This window comes from Lissotriton vulgaris, unplaced genomic scaffold, assembly GCF_964263255.1.
Source record: "Lissotriton vulgaris unplaced genomic scaffold, aLisVul1.2 SCAFFOLD_1499, whole genome shotgun sequence".
Classification (NCBI taxonomy): domain Eukaryota; kingdom Metazoa; phylum Chordata; class Amphibia; order Caudata; family Salamandridae; genus Lissotriton; species Lissotriton vulgaris.
In genome coordinates, this window is record NW_028252508.1 from 302,317 (window position 1) to 324,075 (window position 21,759).

Genomic DNA, 21,759 nt, shown 5'->3' on the forward strand with positions numbered 1-21,759 from the left:
AGCTTTTACTCCAGTTGCACTCTAAAAGAGACAATTGTAGATGTGTTCAACAGTGTCTAAGACAAAAATGAGGTTTCCCTTTTCATGTCCTTTAAAAGAGGCTTAAGTCTCTAGGGGGTTTCAGCCTAGAATGAAGGGTGAGCCATATGTTGTATATAAGGTTGCATGGAGATTGACAAATTTACAAATATTACAAATATTCTCTATTTCTATAGTGCTTTAACCTCATAGCTGCTAGTAAACATCCCTCCCCAGTGCTGCGCTGTCCATTGGAACTAGTGCTGAATGGACGTCCAATGGTCGTGCGCAGCACTGGGGAGGTAGTGCTGCCGTCGGCCAACGCACCGAGGCAGCACTTAAGGGGTTAAAAACAATACATCAAATCAGACTGATGAGAATGTACACACCAACGGGAGGTTTTTCTTCAAAAATGTATTTTCTGTTCATACCATATTGAATTTAAAAATTATCACATTTATTCATACAATACAAAAAAAAAATTCTTTATACATTAAAATATAGCAAAAATGTGTTGACGCGGCGTTTCGGTGATTTGAGTCGTCACCTTCTTCACGACAAAATTGCATTTAAAATCACTCTAAAAACTGTGGATGAGTCGCTTTTATCAATTGGGCGATTCCAAACTGTTAAGTCATTGTCGTGGTTTCTTTTTCTGTAAAAAATCCTTCTTAATCGGGATAAAATGTGCTTATTTTCTTCCACTACTTTCTTCCCGTTGGTGTGTACATTCTCATCAGTCTGAGTTGATGTATTGTTTTTAAAGCACTATAGAAATAGAGAATATTTGTAATAATTGTAAATTTGTCAATCTCCATGCAACCTTATATACAACATATGGCTCACCCTTCATTCTAGGCTGAAACCCCCTAGAGACTTAAGCCTCTTTTAAAGGACATGAAAAGGGAAACCTCATTTTTGTCTAGAGTACCTAACCCCTCCCTTTTCATATAAAGGGTTTCTCCTTAAAAAAATTTACCCTTCAACAGTGTCTAAACCGTAGAACACAGTGCGGTCAATTGGATAAAATGTCAATGCGTTGTTTCAATAAAATTCAAGACCCCTTCCATATAAATCATACTCTTTGAACAATATATAGCCTTTAAGAACTGGAGGTAGTGGTAGCTTCTCCATTAAAATAGGTCGCTGGAGCCTCCTCAGACCTATGAGTCTGCGTATCTTCAGCCGGCACAAATGCTGCAATGTCCGGGGGTTCTCTAAAGAAAAGAAATGAGATAAAATATCATACAAATGGTGACACCAAGTAAAACTGAATCAGGGGTTTAAATTTGCATGGGTCATGAGACGAGACTAAGGAATTTAAATCAATACTTCAAAGGCCAATGCATGCATAGGTGAAATGGATTGCATGTTATATATCTGTATTTTCTTACTTTCTCATACTCACTTATTATCTCATTCACATTGTGGACCTCTATGACACATGTATGGACAGGTTCAATAATTTGACAAAGTACCAAAGGACATTCTCAGACGCAAAGTCAGGCTTTTCATTTTTTAAGGCGAGCCATGAGTGCCATGTGCGGCACCACCTCTTTGTGTCCATGGGTGGGAGTGGCATGGGCACAAGTGATGCACGGAATATTGTGTATATCACTCTATGCACTTTATCACATACACCCATGTAAGACGATGTGGACCCATGGTTGTGTGGCAAAAATTCTTCTTAGCTGGCAGAGAGTCCGACCAACATGAGAATTCTCAGAACAGAAGGGTCATTATTTACAAGGAGGCATAGAAGTACAAAATCACAACTGGGGCATTTTATACCATCCTTCAGTATGAAAACACTTGTTTGTTAGGAGACAGTACTTCACAATGGTTATTCTATCAAGTAGCTCTCTGTGACAGCTCCTCATATAGTTTACTTGTATATGACTGGTCAACGGCGAATTGTTTTTCCTCAAAACTCACTGTAGACTGGTTGCATAACTGAACCTTAGATTATGCATACAACTATTCCCACTATCCAACCCAAGTGCAAAAAAGACTATCACCATGCTGTGGTATTGTTCGGCGAATCAAGTGCAAGAGTCCACCTTATGCTGTGAGCAGCAGTAGGGCACCTCTGTGATCTTTGTCCAGTGGAAGACATTCTTACATGTTCTCTGAGCAAAACTTTATAATCTATTCCCTGTGCAAGACTTCACTTAGTTACCTATAGCCAGTGTGAGTCAATTCCCAGTGAGAGCCATGTTCCCACCTCCCACCTCCCACCTGCTCCTTAACCACTCTGCATTGTTTTAACTGGATCTACTACAGTTGGATATTTATTCAGCCAGTTCTGCTGCAACGTTGACAGCTAATTCCTTTATCATAACTGGTAAGGAGATGTTTTAGGGGAGTGTTAAAGAATACTCTGATTTGCATCACCTAGTAGTAACATACTTTTATTTGTCTTTATAGATGCAGACCAAACAACCGGCATGCATATGACCCACATCCAACATATCCAGGACTCTCTTGCTTACTGCATGCGCTTTCAAGTTCTTGATTAACTGCCTCATCTTGTCTATGGTTCATTGATAAACTTGGGTGGTGATGCTTGATCTCTTCAAAACACAGCCTCTACTCAACATCTGTGTGAAAGATAATTTCAGCCTTGTCCAGACAGCATGGAAAAGATATATGCCAGCCTGAATTTAATGTCAGTCCATACAAATCCTTATTTATAAACAAGAGATGACTATAGGTATATCAGCTCCAGGCGATTTACTGAAGACCAATCCATCATTAAGACTCCTTCCTAAGTTTCAATTTCTTGTTTCCTCCTTTCTTCTCTATTCATCTTTTTCATCCTTCATGTCTCCCCTAGCCATTTTGAGGGACCCTGATGGTGACGTGAATTGTTACACAAATCAGATACATAATATCACACTGAATGGTCTGGCGCTATCCAAGAATTACTGGGCTGCAGATGACCCATCAGGTCTTCAAGACTTTCAATTTTCCCACAGGTAAAGTGGGTAAGACTTTTCCTCGCCACACGTCCTCGTCTTCCAAAGACACCATTGTTCCGTGAAAGCTCACCTTTTCTGAAACAGACCTTCAAGTGTCAGATTCTGCACCAGCCCCACAAGTCTGCACTGTCACCGTTATATCCTGAAATCTTTCTAGTGTCCCACATGAAGAATGTGTTTGACCCTTCCCCACACCTAACAGCCATAGTGATGGTTTTTCATTTTGGTCCTGTATCGGTCATGGACAATTACTGGTCATTATGTAGTGAGGTATAAGATCTGTCACTGCAGACCTGGATAGGTACTAAAGAGCCCTGTGAGCATATTCCAAAAACGTACTTTTCCAGAAAAAATGATACCTGGTTGTATCGTAATGGAAGCTCTGTAAGGCTGATATCAACAGACTATTACTTAGACCCTGCCAAGTGTATTCCAAGTTATGGCAAGCGTGTGCTAAGGGTGCGTTTTAAACTCCCTTACTTTTACTGTTTGCTTGAACAGTGGTGATGCCTACCTGGAATAGAATGGAATGGAAGGTGGATTTATAGAGCGCTGCTTGTCACCTATGAGGGTAACCAGGCACCGAGTAGGTGAGAGTAGGCATGTGGTGAGGCTGGGCCTGAGCATAGGCAGTCTCGATGATACCCCAAGAAGACTAATTGCTACGCCGGATCTTCAGCTTCTTGAAGAATTCTAGAAGTGAGGAGAAAGCCCTGGTTTGTTAAGGGAGGTCGCTCCAGGATTTGGTGGCTTGGCCGACCTCCCGTTCTGTGTCTGTAGATGCGGGTGTGTGTGTGGAAGTGAGAGTGATGATGAGTGAAGTTGTCAAGTGGGTCGGTGTAAGTGAAGCCAGTGATTGAGGTATGCAGGTCCCATGTTGTGTTGTGATTTGAACGCATGTGTGAAGTTTGAACTGGCAGCCCTTTTGGCTGGGGAGGCAGAGGAGCTCTCTGAGGAGTGGTGTTGTGCGGGCTCAGCGCTGGAGGGAGGGAAGGAATAAACCTCGACATTCACAGACTTTGGAAACAAACTTCCAATATTGCTGTTTGATGAAGATGCTGTCCTATCATTTATTGGAATTTTGGTTGGGGCTGGAAAAAGGATTCGGAGATTTAAAGCAAAAACACAGATCTGTGCGTTTCGCCAAGAGATTTTGGCTGATTTTAGCAGTTGAACTCGCGGGGTGAAATGCCATGGGAAAATGAGGAAGTACTGAGGAACTGTGACCAGAAGTAATATTTACCCAGGTCATTTCCCATTTATAAAGGCCCCACTTGTAATCCTCGGTTACTCTGCTCCCTGGAGCTGTCTATAGCCTTGGTATCAGGAACCAGGGTTTGTGGAGTTACCTCGGGTTATAAGGAAGACATTTTAATGAGTCTCAAAGGGATTATGCTGATGATTTTACAAGCCTCCCTATCTGATCCTAACAGTGACTTTAATATCCTTTCCATCATCCTTATGCTGCCAGCTACACAAGGCTGTGGTGCCACGAGGCTACATTAAATATCCTTCTAAAATGGGCAGAAAACTCCGGTCATTACTGGAGAACCCCCTAAAATGAGCGGAAAGGGTGCCCTACTACAGTTAGTTGTTTGTGTGCTCTCTGAATTGAGAAGAAATTGTGCCGGGTGGTCTCTGGTGCCAGTGGCAAGACTGCACTACCTCTGAATATTACTAGAAGAACCTCTAAAGTTAGCAAAGGATGTTCAGTATCACAATTCATTTAATTCCCTCTAATTTCAGCAGAAGCGTGTAGTATGTATTATTCCCTATACTTACAACTTAATGGATTAAGTCAAGGCACCTAAAAGCACTTTTAAATATGCATGCTGAATTCATTCAAGTTATTTGAAATCACTTATAAATAAGTAACATTTCACCAAATAGTCACTGTGTGAAATGGGAAACCTCTCACACTGTGGTCAGTTTTTCTGTGTCATTTAACATGAAAATCATCACAACTTGGTGGTGCAAAGCATTATGGGTAAATGAACAATAGTCCCCTGAAGAAAGAATATAATATTTCAAGAATGAATTACTGAAACAAGAGTCACCTAACAGAAAGTGCGGTTTTGATCAGCATCACTCCTTTTGTTTTTTAATGTAACTAATATTTTATTGAAACTTCGCTGCTGCTTGATAAACGTGACTTGGAAAACAGCCCTGTCAATAGGTTAACACCATTTTACTTAATCCATGTGGGCTTTAATAAATAAAAGCGTTCAAAAGCTTTTTTGAATCAATAACTTTGCCAAAATGTGATCATTCTTGCACTGTGGTCAATCTTTCCTTGTATATATGCAAATCACTTTTTAATTAAAACCTATGAGGCCATATTTCAATTTTGGTGGCATATGAGGCTACTTTAGGAAGGGTATTTATGGAAATTAATGTATGAGAAGGGGTGTATGTTGTTTGACTCCATAGGTGAATGTCATCTTATTATATGTAACTGACTCCAGAAGTGAATGTTATTTTATCGTTAGCGAATATTTTGATCTCACTCCAAAGTGCAGTACAATTTTTCTACTATATGCAAATCACTACAGCTTGTTTTTTGATTTGTATTTCGTATTTGACATTTTTGAAGTTCACTTACATCCAGGGGGAGAGGGTCTCTTGGCACTGGTTGGGAGACTCAAAAAGAAGGTGAAACAACAAGATTTGGAGAATAACCAAGTTTTACAAGCTTATTTAGGTCTCGCACCTAGCGTTGCAGTGCACAGCATTCTCGTGCAGCACGAGAACTCTTGTACGGAGTTCTGAAAGCTGACCATCCACTGCCATTGGCTTGAGCGTGTTTTTTATACAGAAATAAGGCACACGATTGGGCAAAGGCGGGCGCATGTCCTGCCTTTGCTCCGCCCATTCTCGTCCTATGCCTAGGATGCACATCAGCGCGCCCCCCGCTCCTATGTGGTGCGCGGGCAGGCACACGCACCACAGGTTTCTATTCTGTGCTTGTTTTTGTTTGTCTGACACAGCACTGTCTGTCCCTAAGCAGTATAGCATCATAACAAGTGATTGCCGGGCAGGTGGAGTGGAGGAATTTCCATTATATTTAAATCAGTTGTTGAGTTTCTGATTGCTCAGCATTAATACAATAAAAATTGGATTTCACAAGTGACTGCACAATAAATACATTGCGTAAAACAATCCATTTTTAACTTGAAAGCTTTGGTTATTCCGGCTCTTTAGTGTCTCAGCACTGTGTGATGATGAGGGGAACAGTACACCGATTTCGTTGTCTGACTCTCAGGCCATCCATCTGGCTCTAAAATTTCACCCCGCCCGGAAAGGGCTCAACCAGTGACCTCCCACAGCCCCGGGGACTTGTCGAACTTTCGATGCCTCGGCCGGCGCTGACAGGCATCCAAAACAAATGACATTGAGCGAGCAGCACCTAGAAAGAGACTGCGAGGCGCAGGGCGCGCACCAAACAACAAGTAAAACAAGTGGAGTCCGACATAAGTGCACTGTTGATAACGGGCTCCATCGCCCCTGGAGGACAGGTGGGCACTGAGCAGCCCTGACACCCCCTCCTCTCGCATGCCTCCAGAGTCTGGCATTACATCACCAGCGGACCATTGGTCCCTGCAGCTTCACTTATTCCTCTGTGGACAGCGAGCCCTGCACTGACCTCCCCCTGGAGGCAGAGAGAGGGCACAAATTTCTTCACCATCACAAGACAGGGGTCAATAAACACGTAGACCCCTCTCTCTCATCTGTGCACAGAGAATCCTGCACTGACCAGTGACTCTAGCACCCTGTCAGAGTGCAAACGCGCCCCAGCTCGAGCCCTATGGGGACACCCCGGAAACTTCATCACATATCAGAATTGTTTTTTTTTTTAATGAAAAACAAACCTCATGGACATCAATGAGCCTGAATTCCCTGCTGAGGTGCCCAACGTGAGAGCCCCAGAATGAGTGCATGTAGAACCGGAGCCAAGGCCTAACTAGTTTTGTAAGCAGCCAGCTTGTACATTAATTTGGGAGTTTGTTTACATTGCAAATAGAGGGGTCAGAGCTGGAAACAGAAACAAGCCTTTTCAATGCAATCGGTGTTGCGTTTGCGAGATTTTGAGCTATTGGCATTGTAAATGGCAATGCTTTTTATTTATGTGTTTAAAAAAGCTGCAATAATAAAAGGTATTGTCATTTATAATGCCAATAGCTCAAAATCTCGCAAATGCGAGACCTAATGCATTGCAAATGCTTGTCTAAAAGAGAGATGACAAATCATATTTTGGAGATTTTTAGCCAGGGTGCTCTGAATAGCAGGCGCTTGATCCGACACAGCCCTACCACCAAGGTGGGCTTTAAGGAAGCTAGAAATATAAAGAACTACTGTGGCAGCTGAACTGAGGCTTCTCGTGGGGTAATGTTTTGTTATTCTGCAGAGGTGGTCGCTCCCCACGCTCCCTGATCTCGTAGCGCTGGACTGCTACATTGCCTGCTTTTATATTGTGCCAGATTGGTATCGTAACGCTGCGCTGGACTGTAACATTGCCTGCATTTAAATTGTGCCACATCGTTGTGCTATATCGTAGCGCTATATCGCATTGCCTGAGTGTTTGCTTAGCCTGGTTTCGCTTTTGTTTCTGCTGCCATTTTGTTGTTTGTTTGCCTCCCAGCCCGTCCCTCCACCCCGCTCCCGCCTCCCAGCTGCTCCTCCCTCGCCCCACCCCCCTCCACTATCCACTTATGACAGATGCTTTTGCGCGCAGCGTTCACGCGCAGAGGATGCGCCCCATGCGTGCCGAAGGTGCGCCAAAGGTAAGCCCGTCTACGCCCGTCCACGCCTGGACCGCGCCCAGCGCCAGACCCCCTGGCCCCCGCAAAATCCACTCCACCCGCATAACGTACGACGCCGCTACCCTCTCAGCACTTAACCCCGGCTGAATCCCAAACTGCTACCAAGCCGCCCCAGGACACATCCATGGACCCTTCACCTGCCGGTCCTGCAAGTTTGACAGCATCAGGACCCACACCAAATCCACTAACTCCAAACAGAGCTCCAACACTAACCACCTGAAATGCATCCTACTCAACACCCGTTCGGTCCACAGACACGCCATTGACCTTAGGAACCTACTCAGCACTACATCGCCGGACATCGCCACCCTTACAGAAACCTGGATGAATGCCTCATCAGCTCCCGACATCGCCATAGCCATCCCGGACGGCTACAAGATCATCCGAAAGGACCGCACCCACCAAACAGGAGGAGGCATCGCCATCGTCCATAAGAACACCATCCGCGTCACGACTAGTTCCGACGACAACCTCGCTTCCGCCGAACACCTTCACTTCCAAATCCACACCGACCCCAAGACCACACTCAGAGGCACCCTCATCTACAGGCCACCAGGACCCCGCACACAATTCAGCGAAGACATCACTGACTTCATCAGCCCACACGCCCTCCCCTCCGAGGACTACAATCTACTGGGAGACCTCAACTTCCACCTGGAAAAGAAAAACGACAGCAACACCACCACCCTTCTGGACAACCTGGCCAACCTCGGACTCGAACAACTTGTTGATACCCCCACCCACTATGGCGGACACACACTCGACCCAATCTTCACCTCCAGCAAGCAAATCTCCTTCAACCACACCACAGCTCTCCATTGGACGGACCACAGCTGCGTTCACTTCAACTACAAAAAGACCACAACCCACAAACTCCCACAACCAGTTCCCTGAAGAAACTGGAACAAAATTACCACCGACCAGCTCTTCACATCGCTCCACCAAAACCCTCCTACCAATTCATTGGACCCAAACCAAGCAGCCACCAACCTCACACAATGGATCACCCACAGCGCCGACGAACTAGCACCCTTGAAAAACCATCAAATCAAGCAAGGTAGCAAAAAAGCCCCCTGGATCAACGATGACCTTAAGAAATCCAAGACGTTCTGTCGCCCCCTCCAGAAAGCCTGGAGAAAAAACCCAACCACTGACAACCTGACCACCTTCAAGAACGCCACCCACAAATACCACCAACTGATCCGATCCACCAAGAAATCAGCATTCAAGGATCGACTTGACAACAACGCCCACAACAGCAAGGAACTATTCAACATCGTCAAAGAATTTACCAACCCCACCGCCGGCACTAATGACATCACTCCCTCCCAAGACCTCTACGACTCCCTAGCCTCATTCTTCCACAACAAAATCGCCGAGATACATAACAGCTTTGAAAACCAGTCCGGAGACCAGTCCGCTCCACCCACCTCCGAACCAAAACCCCCCTCCAACAACCTTTGCGCCTGGAACCCAATCACCACTGAAGACACCATCCGCCTGATGAACTCCATCCACTCAGGATCGCCAACTGACCCATGTCCCCACCTCATCTTCAACAAAGCAGACTCCATCATCGCACCCCATCTCCGAGACGTCATCAACTGCTCCCTCAACTCCGCTACCTTCCCGGAAAGCTGGAAACATGCCGAACTCAGCGCCCTTTTGAAGAAACCCACAGCAGACCCCACTGAACTTAAGAACTACCGCCCCATCTCTCTCCTCCCATTCCCTGCCAAAGTCATTGAGAAAGCCGTCAACAGTCAGCTCGCCGCCTTCCTCGAATCCAACAAATCCCTCGACCCCTCACAGTCCAGCTTCCGAGCCAAACACAGCACCGAAACCGCCCTCATCGCAGCAACAGACGACATTCGAACACTACTGGACAATGGAGAAACAGTTGCCCTCATCCTACTTGACCTCTCCGCAGCCTTCGACACAGTCTGTCATAGCACCCTCATACAACGCTTCAGCAACGTCGGAATACAAGGGAAAGCATTGGACTGGATCATCTCGTTCCTCGCCGGAAGAACCCAGAGAGTCCGCCTCCCCCCCTTTAAATCAGAGGCCACCGAAGTCATCTGCGGCGACCACAAGGATCATCACTCAGTCCCATCCTCTTCAACGTATACATGAGTCCCCTCGCATCCATTGCGCGCCAACACAACCTCAACATCATCTCCTACGCAAACGACACCCAGCTGATCCTCTCCCTCACCAAAGACCCAAACACCGCCAAAACCAACTTACACGAAGGAATGAAAGATGTAGCCGAGTGGGTGAAGAACAGCCGTTTAAAACTGAACTCGGACAAAACGGAAGTCCTCATCTTAGGATCATCCCCCTCTGCTTGGGACGACTCATGGTGGCCACCGGCCCTGGGAACCGCACCCATACCAACGGACCACGCACGGAATCCTGGGCTTCATCCTGGACTCCTCCCTCTCGATGACTAGACAAGTCAACGCCGTCTCATCATCATGCTTCAACATCCTACGCATGCTCAAAAAATCTTCTGTTGGATCCCCACCAAAACAAGAAAAACGGTCACCCACGCACTGGTCACAAGCCGACTGGACTACGGAAACACCCTTTACCACAGCTAAACTACAGAAAAAACTCCAACGCATCCAAAACGCCTCAGCCAGACTCATACTAGACATCCCCCACCAAGATCACATTTCCGGTCACCTGAAAGACCTCCACTGGCTCCCCGTCAACAAGAGAATAACGTTCTGTCTCCTCACCCACGCACACAAAGCCCTCTACGACCTAGGACCCGAATGCCTCAACACGCACCTGTCCTTTCACACCCCCACCCGACAACCACGATCGTCCAATCAAGCCCTCGCCGCAATTCCGCGCATCCATAGATCAACCATGGGGGGTAGATCCTTCTCCTTCTTAGCGGCCAAAACTTGGAATTCTCCCCCCACCCACCTCCTCCTTACACAGAACCACCTCTCCTTCAGAAAGCAACTAAAAACTTGGATATTCGATAAGTAAAGTACCCCCTCCCTCAAGCGCCTTGAGACCCTCTGGGTGAGTAGTGCGCTATACAAATTTTTAACTTGAACTTGAACTTGAGTTAAATTCAAGGGTGTTACCATAAAGAGAATGATGGACTATGCAGAGCAACAAAGTTAATGAACAGGAAGCCAAAGTAGGGTGAGCTTGGCACGACCGGAACAGGAGGTCCATGTTACCAGATTGTCTCCCTCGTTTCAAATAGTATGCAGCTGATTCACCAGTGAAACACCTATGCGAAGATAGGGCTATTACAGTACTGCAGTCTTGAGCCAGTGCAGGTACATAAAGTTAATGGTCCAAGTTGGAGGCTGCATGGGATACACATGTATCACGCAGGACGAGATGGCAGGGTAAAATGTATTATTCTTCTGGAGGAGAGGGGGGCATCAAGTGTGATACTTAGGGCCATATTTACAAACCCCTAGAGCCATCGGAACGTCACTTATTTTGATGCTCCTGGTGTGCTGTGTGCTGGCCCATATTTACAACGCCACGCACAGCCACTTTGCATGGCTTTTCACAGCCTTGTAAATAAGACCCTTAATTTCTTTAGCTTCTAAAATCTACGGTCCAGAAGGAAGACTGCCAGATGTTGGTATTGCCACCAGTGATAAGAATTTCTACTTTGTCTCTATCAGTTTTAAGCCGAGAAATAGCAAGTTTAAGCCAATTCTTCACTGCTGAAGAACAACCTTACAGAGCGGGGACAATATTGGAATCAGTGCTAAATCTAAAAACTAATTGAGTGTCATCAACTTAAGAGTACATTTTGGACTTAAAAGGGCATATGGTAGCAACTAGAGGTTTCAGGTTGAGTTTAAAGAGAAAAGGGGACAGTGCCGAACTTTGGGAACTCAGCAAGGGGATACATTCTCCCACTGAAAAAAGGAGATACCCAGTCTAAGACCTTGTGGAAGACAGGTGGGTTATGAGGATCTCATGGTTGATGGTATCAAATTCTGCTGGCAGATTTAATACAATCAGGATACTCTGTGGACGGTACTCTGCCGCCATGTAGAAATCACCCACCACAGTCGTCTTTGTGATCTTGGTACAGCAATGGGACAGAAGCCAGCTTGTCTGTCACCCATTACTTCCCTGGCTTCCAAAAAGGAGCAGAGCTGTATAGCTCCAAAATCTTCAATAATCTTTTCCTCAGATGGGAGCAAGGCTTCTTTTTAAATGTCACTGCTACAAAACTCGTAAACTGCACAATACTCCTGTGGGTTGATGCAAACTATGAAAGACACATCAGAAAAGCAATAGCTGACGAGGGCTGACTAAACGCCCTATTTCTGTGTGCTGATAACTTTCGCTACAAAGACACTTAACACTGTTGAGCTACGAAGGGAGCATAGCAGTTAAAGATGTTCTTGAAAATAATAGATAATTCTTGAACTGTTTGGAACTTGAAGTGTGTCTCATGCTGATAGGCAAAGAGCTCCAGAGAGGAGCCCCTGTGACTCAGAGAGCTTGACCTTCAAATCTGTTTTTTTGAGCTAGAAGAGTGGCCATGAAGGCACTGCCTGTGATCTTAAATGCCTGATCTGGTTATGGGGATTGTTCCAAGTTTGATTGCCTAGTGGACCAGATCACCAAAATCCTTTGTGTTTGAGGTAGAGTTGCAAATGCTGCTTAGTATTACAAGGGAACAGGGAACTTATGAATCCATTTTAAGAGAGCAGCGACATGGTCATTCATGGTTGCATGGAAAATTAGGCGTGCTACCCAGTTCTACATCTGTTGTAACTTGTTTAATGTTTTTGATAGGCCTTAAATAGTATTAAAATGTAGTGATCTAGTCTGGAGAGGGCAATGATGATAGAATTACCTTTTGTAGAGTCGCTGATTGTAACTCCTTTTATCGACTCAAAACTTGTTACCTCTTATTTTTAAGTCCCTCGCACACACAGACCATGATGAATTTGTTGTTTTTATTACTTGATTTTAAATGTAAACGTATTGGACCTGTTTTATTGTGTGATATTCCATGATGTTGTGATTTTATGTACTTTTATGGATGTTGAATCCGAATAAAGATCTTTGACTTGACTTGACTTGAGAGGGCAATGATTTACTACTGCCTGTATGGACCAATTATGTGAATTGAGATCAATGTAAGGCTATCCTCTTCTATAACATGTTCTATACACTCCCTAAAATGTGTAAGTTTCAAGAATAACGCCATAGCTGAAACACAGAACCACAAAACGCATTCAAGATACTGAATCAGGTTCGAATTCAATATTCCAGAATGTGGCAAAGTGACTTCAAAGTCTTTGTTATAAATGCCATTACAGTTTAATCAGAAACTAGACCTGTTAGTGACAGGCATATGAGAGTTTGTCAAAAAGGAAGCTACACAATCCTCGTAAAATAAGTAGCTTTATTGCCTGAAGAGCACGGAAGGACACCTCCAGTACTCCTAGTGTCCTCCCTTCAACTGGCCCAACCCTTACATGAAAGTTGAACACAAACACTCCAGGGGTGATTGCTAGTCAAGCATTCCTGGTATCTATCCAACACAACAGTGTTTGACCCAGTTAATGATTGAATACGTTTGTCAGTGAGTACATTTTAAAGCTCTCTTCCAATCGTTTTGACTCTAGACATTTTTATGTAAGAAAAGAGCAGAAGAAGGGGGAATGGTAGACTATTGTTCCTTAGAGGGTTATTTTAGGTGTTTTCTAAAGAGGTCAATAGAGGGGACCTTTTTCAGATAGATGTGGCACCTTGCTCCACAGTTCTGAACCTACAGAATGAATTGTCTGTCACCCTTCTTGGTCTGTTTAGCCTTCTATATAATAACTTCTCTTTTGTAGGAACCTATACTTACAACAGTGAGGGCCTAACCTCTTGAGACATTCAGGCACCAGGTTCAGACTTTTAAATGTAATCTGATCATGGACCGGAATCCAGAGAAGCTTCTTCTTGGCCTTTGAACCAGCTCAACTATTCACAAGTCACTGGCAGCAACTGTGCCATTTTGTACGTCTCAATATTTTTATATATGATTCATGACCAGCCCACCTTACAGTGCATAAGAGTAAACTAACACCTACTGTTAGCACCTGGGATTACGTAAGGAACTCCTGATTTGTTGAACGTCCTCCAGGAAGGAAGTCATTTGTTTTGGATTCATGCAGTCGAAGCCAGGTGTCTTGCATCCATACTTGCATTTAAGACAGTCGTCAAACCAACTTATCTTCCTCTACTGTTGACTCTCAGAGTTTTTAACCGAGGTATTAACAGTGTAGACCTTCAACCTAAAAACATTTCCACTTAATGGTAAACAGGAAGGAATTGAAGACATGCTCTGAGTTGAGTTTCTGATCTAAGTGTTAAAACGACTTAACTATAATTTACATATATTCGTGTCTCCATGCAGCCATAAGTGTAACAAGCACAAATGAGCACAGGCATTTCTCACTCATATATTCAAGTCATTGTGGTGTTGTCACAAACCATTGCCACAAGTAAGGAAGCATGGACACGTTTCTGTTTTATTCACCTGAACACCACTATTTACATTTTCTGTCAAACACTTTACTTTTCCTCAGCTGCCATATATTCAGGTGTTAAAGGAGTCCACTAATCGAATGATATCACAAAAAATCTCAAAACTTAAGCAAATACCATCAAATAAAGGATTATTCTAGAATGCTTATTGTTGATGATTTTTAGAGATGAAGGATTGTGTAAAGAGAATTGTGTTGTTCTTCTGTGCTGCGCAAATTTTCCCCCGGTGCTGAACATTCCATTGGGCCTATGGAACCATGACTGAACGGTTCCGTCATAAGCACAGGCCACCTTATGCTCATGACGGAACCGTTCCGTCATGAGCATGGAAGGGGTTAAGCACTGTTGCAGGCACTGTTACTTGCCAAAGGAAAAAAAAAATCAAAGCAGCATCAATATTCTACAGTGACATCACAGGCAATGGCTTGTGTAGCTGGGTCACATGATCGGGTCACATGATCAGGTCACGGACACTGAAGCGCTACATTTCTAACAAACCCATTCAGCAGCATTCAACCAGGAGAATCCAAAACAGAAATAGAATAAAATGAGATGTCTGCACCTGGCTGTCACAAGCCTTCCTGAAGAAGTAAACAGGGAAAGATAAAAGGGAAGGCCTAGAAACTTCCTCACATTGGACCAGCAGACCCACCTCTCACCCTACGATCTTCAACATGGCTGTGCCCATAAAGAGCTAATCAGCCAATTGCTAAAATGTACTGAATTTCAAAAGGTAGCCCTGTTTCCACTTTCCCTCACTTCAGTGCATTGATCTCCACTCTCCAGCTACACAAATGCAGGCTGTATACTTCCACTGTCCTCGGAAGCTGTTTCCCATAATCCATCTTAGGTCATATTAAACCAGGGGCAATCCAAACATGATCATGTAGGTCCCAGCAACCATTCATTTACCACCTCATAGAGCCTGGCTGCTATCCATACTTTCCACACATGCTGTTACATCCACAGCTTCCTGGCTGCGGGGTACCCGAGACCCATGGGGTTTAGAAGACCCACATGAAGCTCAAAGTAGCAGGCTGGGAAAGTCTCTCACCTGGGTCTATTTCCTCTTGTGCTTCTGGGCTCCTGGCCGCTGCTCCTGTCTTCACTGCTACATCACCAGCCTGAGGGTTTGTAGCTGCCTTTTAAAATGACTCTGCAGCTAGCCCACTTCAGGTTTTTGTTATCTTTTCTTTTCCCTTTCCATCATGGCTGCTCCTCCCCTGATTTCTATCTAACTTTCCCAATCCCTTATGATTTTAGATTGAGGAGATCTCCTGTAATAGGTCTGTGGGCATCAAGTCCATCACCTTTCTTGACATTGCTTTTCATTTTTTTTTTTTTTTTTAAATCAGAGATATCAAATCACATCTTTTACGAACCATTAACAGTTTTTCTACAGGCCAGAATCTATAACGCTCTTTATGAGTCCATGTAAATCATATTCTCTTCTATAAATAAACATATCTATCCAATCCCTTGTCGCCCCTTGTTTCCCATCCATGTTATAAGAGGTTCCCATATACTCTCGCCTTTCCTCCTGACCCTTTACATTTATTCAAAGCAATTTCCTGGTGACCCAGATATAATACCCTATATAACCATTGAAGATATGTAGGTGCCTCATTATCCTTTCAAACTGTTGCTATCAATAAGCGTGCTATCACCATTGTTAAACACACAAAATCCCGCTCTCCCAGAGTTACATTTAATCGAGGATCAAAGCCTAACAGCTTCTCTGCTGATGTAATTTAATCTCTCTATTGAGTACTTGAGCCAGGAAATTTTCAATACCCTCCTTTAGCGGGTTCAACTTTACACATGAGAAAAACATATGTATGCAATCTACTGTGCCCCCCTGACATCTTGGGCATTTATCATTTGGCCTCTTCCCTCATCCAAATAATTTAGCCGGCGTTTAATAAAGATCATATACAGTTTTATACTGCTGAGTTTTAAGGTTAGCTGCCATAAGTACCTTGTTCCCAATCTCTAACACCATATCTAAATGAATGTCCTCATATTCAAGCTTACCGACCCACTTAGATTCTGTTTTACCCATATCATCTGGTATATTTGCTAATAACTCTTGATAGAAATCCTTAATTTTACTATGTGGATTTTCCATCAGTTTCAATATCGGGATCGGGTCCATGTTGATAAGTCCTATAGGAAACCCCCTAATTCGATTTTGGATTTGTAAATATTTAAAAGAAGAGTTTTGATGTATACCAAATTTTTGAGCTAGCTCTAAAAAAGATTTACGTTCCATATTTAAGTATAGATCTGCTAATACTACGATCTCCGCCTGTTCCCATTTCCTAGCCATTCCATCATACACTGTTGATGCCAGAAGGTCAGAGTGCCAGAGTGAGGTATATTTTGTTATATCTACTAACTTTGCAGCACTTTTTCACTTTTTTCCAAATCCTTATCACCATCTGAATGTATTTATAACGGGATTTTTATTTAATATGTCTGTTTGTCGTTGTAACAGTCCCTTAGCCTTCTTACTCATGGCCAGTTGATGTATTGTGGGGATTTGAGATAGTTCCACATCATCCCTTTGAGGATGATATCGTGTCCCCAATTGTTGCAGGTCTGTAGCCCAATAATACAGCTGTACGCTAGGGGCGCCCCATCCTCCCCGATCCCTAGGTAGCATCAGATAATTATAAGCTTGGCACACTTTTTGATACCTCCAAATAAATTTGGAGAATATTGCCTCAATCCTATTTATTTTAGTAGCAGCGACCTCCAGTGGTATTGCCCGAATAAGATACAGAATTTTTGGAAAGATCTTCATCTTGATTACATTTATTCAACCAATAATTGTAAGATGTAAGTTATTGATGCGTCTCAGGTCATTATTTATTATTTGCAATATTGGATCAATATTAATCGCCCAAAGTGCACTGATATCAGCTGTTATTTTAACCCCTAAATATGTTGCTGTCTTAACTACACGTGAGTCTTGGAAAGAGCGTTTTGAAGAGCAAATAATTTACGTTTTAGTATTATTTAAAAGATATCCAGATTTTTGTCCAAATTCAGCAGCCAAGCTTTTGATTCTCTTAATAGCAGTACGAGGTTCAGCTGTAATATTCGCAATGTCATCTGCGTATGCAAAAATTTTGGTCTCATAATCACAGATTTTAACTGGTTTTATCAGCTGATTCTGCAAAATGTGGTTAATAAAAGGATCTAAATAGTACGCAAACAAAATAGGGGAGCAAGGACAGCCTTGACGCGTCCCCCTAGCTATCTCTATCCTCCTAGAAGTATGTCCCATAATTTGAATCTGGGCATGTGGCTTTAAATACATTGCCTGAAGGGCCTTCACAATTCCAGAACCAAATCCCCTATCAACCAAGCTACTCCATAGATATTGCCAGGCCACTTGGTCAAAGGCTTTTTCCGCGTCCAGGAGGACCACAGCCATTACAACCTTATCCACCTCTGCTATATCCAAGATTGAGATAACCCGCCTTGTTTGGTCTGTGGTCCCAAGCGATGTTTCCAAGGTGAAATGAGAGCAACAATGGTCTTTTGTAGTCGAGTGGCCATTATTTTTGAGTACACTTTAGCATCCGTATTCATAAGTGATATTGGACGATACGATGATGGTACTTCTGGAGATTTATATTTTTTTAAAGACAACCACATCCGTATCCTGCCACGAGACGGGTGGAATCCCTCTATATTGAATACTAATAAATAAATCTTGCATGATAGGGAGAATTTGAGGCAATAGTAGTCTATAAATCTCCAAGGGGATTTTATCAGGGACTGTAGCTTTCCCTAATGCAAGAGATGCTAGTGCCTCCTGAACTTCTTCTTTGGTTATTTCACTTTCCAATTCTAAGGTGGCCTCAGAATCTAACTGTGGTAAAAAGGGATATTCATCTGCTCTTTCGTCATATTTGTCAGCAGCCAACGAACCTTCTTCTGAGCGATAAAGCTTAATATAGAACTTCTCGAATACCCCAATTATTTCTTGTGGATCAGATACTACCTGGTCAGTACTGTCCCTCATTTTAACTATATTGTTTCTAACCAATTTCTGTTGTGTTCTAAATTGTAAAAGTCGCCCTGTGGCCTCCCAATATTCATATATAGCTCACCTCGATACGCTTGGAGCATCTGGACAATTTTATTCCAAAAATGTGTGTTTATTTCTGATTTAGCTATAGCAAGTTTGGTCATTTGTTCAGCTATTAAGCACTTCGAACCACCCTTGTTAATTATCTGAATGTGTTCTGCCTCTAATTTGGATAAATTATTAATTAGTTGATCAATTTGCTTTTTACACTGCCTTGAACTGCAAGCTGCATACCCTATGACCTGACCTCTCAAGGCAGCTTTAAACGTATCCCAGACTATCTCCCGAGATGCACTGTACCCATTGCAATCGGAAAATTCTTGTGCCCACTGTTTAACAAAAATACAGAATTCGTCATCTGAAAGCAGCTTCTTATCGAAAGACCACTGAGCCCTTTGTCTACTTTTCTTAATCTCTATTAGCTCTAATATCAAGGGGTTGTGGTCATAATAAAGTTGAGGTAGTTTCATAATATCTAAACTACCTATCAGTAAATGAGAGACAAGGAAATAGTCCAACCGTACGAACTTCCTATGCGGATAGGAAAAATATGTGAACCCCCGGATCTGCTGGGTGTTTTTCTGTCCAGATATCATACAGGCCATGTGTATCCTTAAATGCCCGGATTGCCCTATATACCCACGGTTTCCTTCCTACATATGTTTGTGTCTGAGCATTCATCACATCCAGGTGTATATTGAAGTCCCCGCATACTATCAATCGCTGCGACCACTTAACTAATTCCACTTCTAATACCCTCCAGATATCATCATCATTTAAGTTAGAGCCATAGATAGACCATTAGATAATTCTACTATTGCCCAGCGCCCCCACTTGTCCGCAGATGATCGTATTACCGACAGATCCCGTTGTCTATAATATATCACTACCCCTCTAATCATTGTATTCTGAAAAGAACATACCACTAGGGAATATCCCTTGATCTCTAAGAGATTCCTATTCCCCCATGGTATATGGGTTTCTTGCAAACATATTATATCTGGACTCAATGTACTTATTATTTCAAATACCTTTTCCCTTTTTTTCCGTCATTTAAGCCAGTCACATTAGATGAATAGATCCTACATTTATCCATACTTTTAGTTCCCTTATTTGACCATTGATACTCTTGCATCACAGATTGATCATTTCGAATACAAATAGAAAGCTCTGATTTCTGTTTTTTATTTTGTTGACATTGCTTTTCATGTGTCTATGTCAGTGGCCTTCAAAAAATGCTTGCTAATTAGTGTTCAGTCCTGCCTCTTTGTACCTCCTTTCTCTCTTCTGTTCCTACCACAGAGCATGGAGATAGTTTAGTCTCATTCCACCATGGCTGTTTATCTGTTCTTTGGAGGACTATTTTTATTTTGGTTTCTTGCTCTGTTACTCTTTGTCTGTGTTTCGCTACAGAGCCCCAGCTGCTTACAATCAAATATAGCAGTCTTCCTCCCACCTCCTCTTAATGCCACAGTTGTATTATTACTGCCACTCCCGCCTTGGCTCCTGCTGGGTTGTTTGTTTTAATAATGATGGACATTCAGCACTACATCTGTTTCATGAGCACTGCGCTGGTTTCCCGTTCATTCTTGGGTATTTTCTCTGCTCTTACTCCCGCTCCCAATCAGTCAGCAGGCTGCATCATGGCCTGCCTCACAGCTGTGCTGATAGTTTACAATGCCCTTGCCAGCTGTTGCCTATCTTAGAGCAGTCCCGGGTTCCAAAAAGGTTAAAGGGGAATGCTGATGAGATATATTCCTGTTAAAGCAAATTGCACACCTTTAACATGTCAAACATCAGTGTGTTGTTTTTTCCTGATGACACCCTGTCCTTTGCTAATAAATATTTAATACTGCATGTTTTTGCGTTGCTGCTCTATCTTAAGCTTTTAAAAAGCATGTCTTTAATTAATTAATTAATTAATTGCGGGTTTATATAGCGCTAGGATCGACTCCCGGAGGAGTATCTCGGTGCTTCGACCGCTGGGGAACCCGTCCTGGCTCACCCTGAGAGATGGTCCCTAATGGGTATCTCTAAGGTGCGACCAAGCATCCCCGGCGGTCTGGGGGGGCCGTTGTGAAGATGAGGCAAGCTAATGCCCAGAGTTGCCGAGTGTGGTCCCTGTCTGGAGTAGGCACCGAGGCGAGAATTATCGAGCCCGCTGACCCTGGTCCACGACCCTGCCGCGTCGGGAATCGAACCCTGGTCCCGGGCCGTCCTCTGCTTATGGGTCTGCCGGCTCTAACCAGTGAGCCACACCACTTCCGATGAAGCTGCATATATACTTCCTTACTAGATGTGACATTTCTTTTCACTTTCACATTAACTCAACTCTTCTGAAGTTTGTGAAAATCTACGTCTGCTGCTCCGTGGTGTCTGTGGCATTCTGTTTACAGGTCAGTTTTATATTGTTATCAGGATGTGATGACTGTGAGGACGGGTCCTACATTTTGGATAGATTTGTTTCTGTAAACATATTTGGAGACCATGATAGTAATGTGCTTAGCCGTTTTACGGTACCCTTCACTCTCATCCTTGTCCATAAAATCATTCTGACGTACGCAGTTTTGTCTCCTTCGCGATCTATATTTTTTCTCTTCATTTTGTTGCATAGCCATAGTGCTTGTGGCTGTTTACATCCCCTTTCTATTAAAGCACCACCCTCTATGAATTGCGCTCAATGATATGTATCAGCATTGTAGTTTCACTTTTGTTTGCTAAAAAAGAATATCGCAATAGAGCAAACAAGTCAACAAGCTTTGATATTTCTGGACGAGGAGTCCTATTTGAGAGTCTCGGGCTGAGTTTAGCCATTCCTGGTACATCTAGTTGATAAATGTATTTTATATATGCTACCATGTATTTGTGTTTCTTTTTTACAGAAATACTTTAGATTGTTAAGAGGTGACACATTTAGGTGTAATTATGAACACAAAACTGAACTGGTCAAAGTGTGACTTTACAGTTTTATAAAGTATTGCGGCTTAATCACAAACAACATTTTCAAGTTCTAGACATTGGAAAACGGCACAGTATCTCTGCCATTTTCAAGACTGCCTATCAAATAGCAAAGATCCCCTTCTGGTTAATTGACGGCCGATCAAATTGGTTTCTGTTTTGTTTTCTCATCTCATACATAGCCATAAATAAATAGATTAGAAACTTTATTATTTACCTGGAGGCCAGCTAGATAGCCAGCACCACAAGTAAAAGTGATATTTTTCTATTTGACTCGCCATCTGCTGTTTGACTGGCTCTCAATGGAATAGTGATATATGTTTGATTTTTT

General features: G+C 43.2%; 1 protein-coding gene across 2 annotated transcripts in view; it reads right to left on the minus strand.

The window, feature by feature from the left end:
* Positions 1 to 1,005: 1,005 nt before the first annotated feature.
* Positions 1,006 to 21,759, minus strand: part of LOC147662133 (ankyrin repeat and SOCS box protein 15-like) — a 276,030-nt gene continuing 255,276 nt past the window's right edge. For both annotated transcript variants that reach the window (XM_086951086.1, XM_086951085.1), the window contains one exon: positions 1,006 to 1,235. In XM_086951086.1, the coding sequence (XP_086807212.1) occupies positions 1,063 to 1,235 (173 nt within the window). In that variant the 3' untranslated portion in view covers positions 1,006 to 1,062. The remainder of the gene's footprint in view (positions 1,236 to 21,759) is intronic.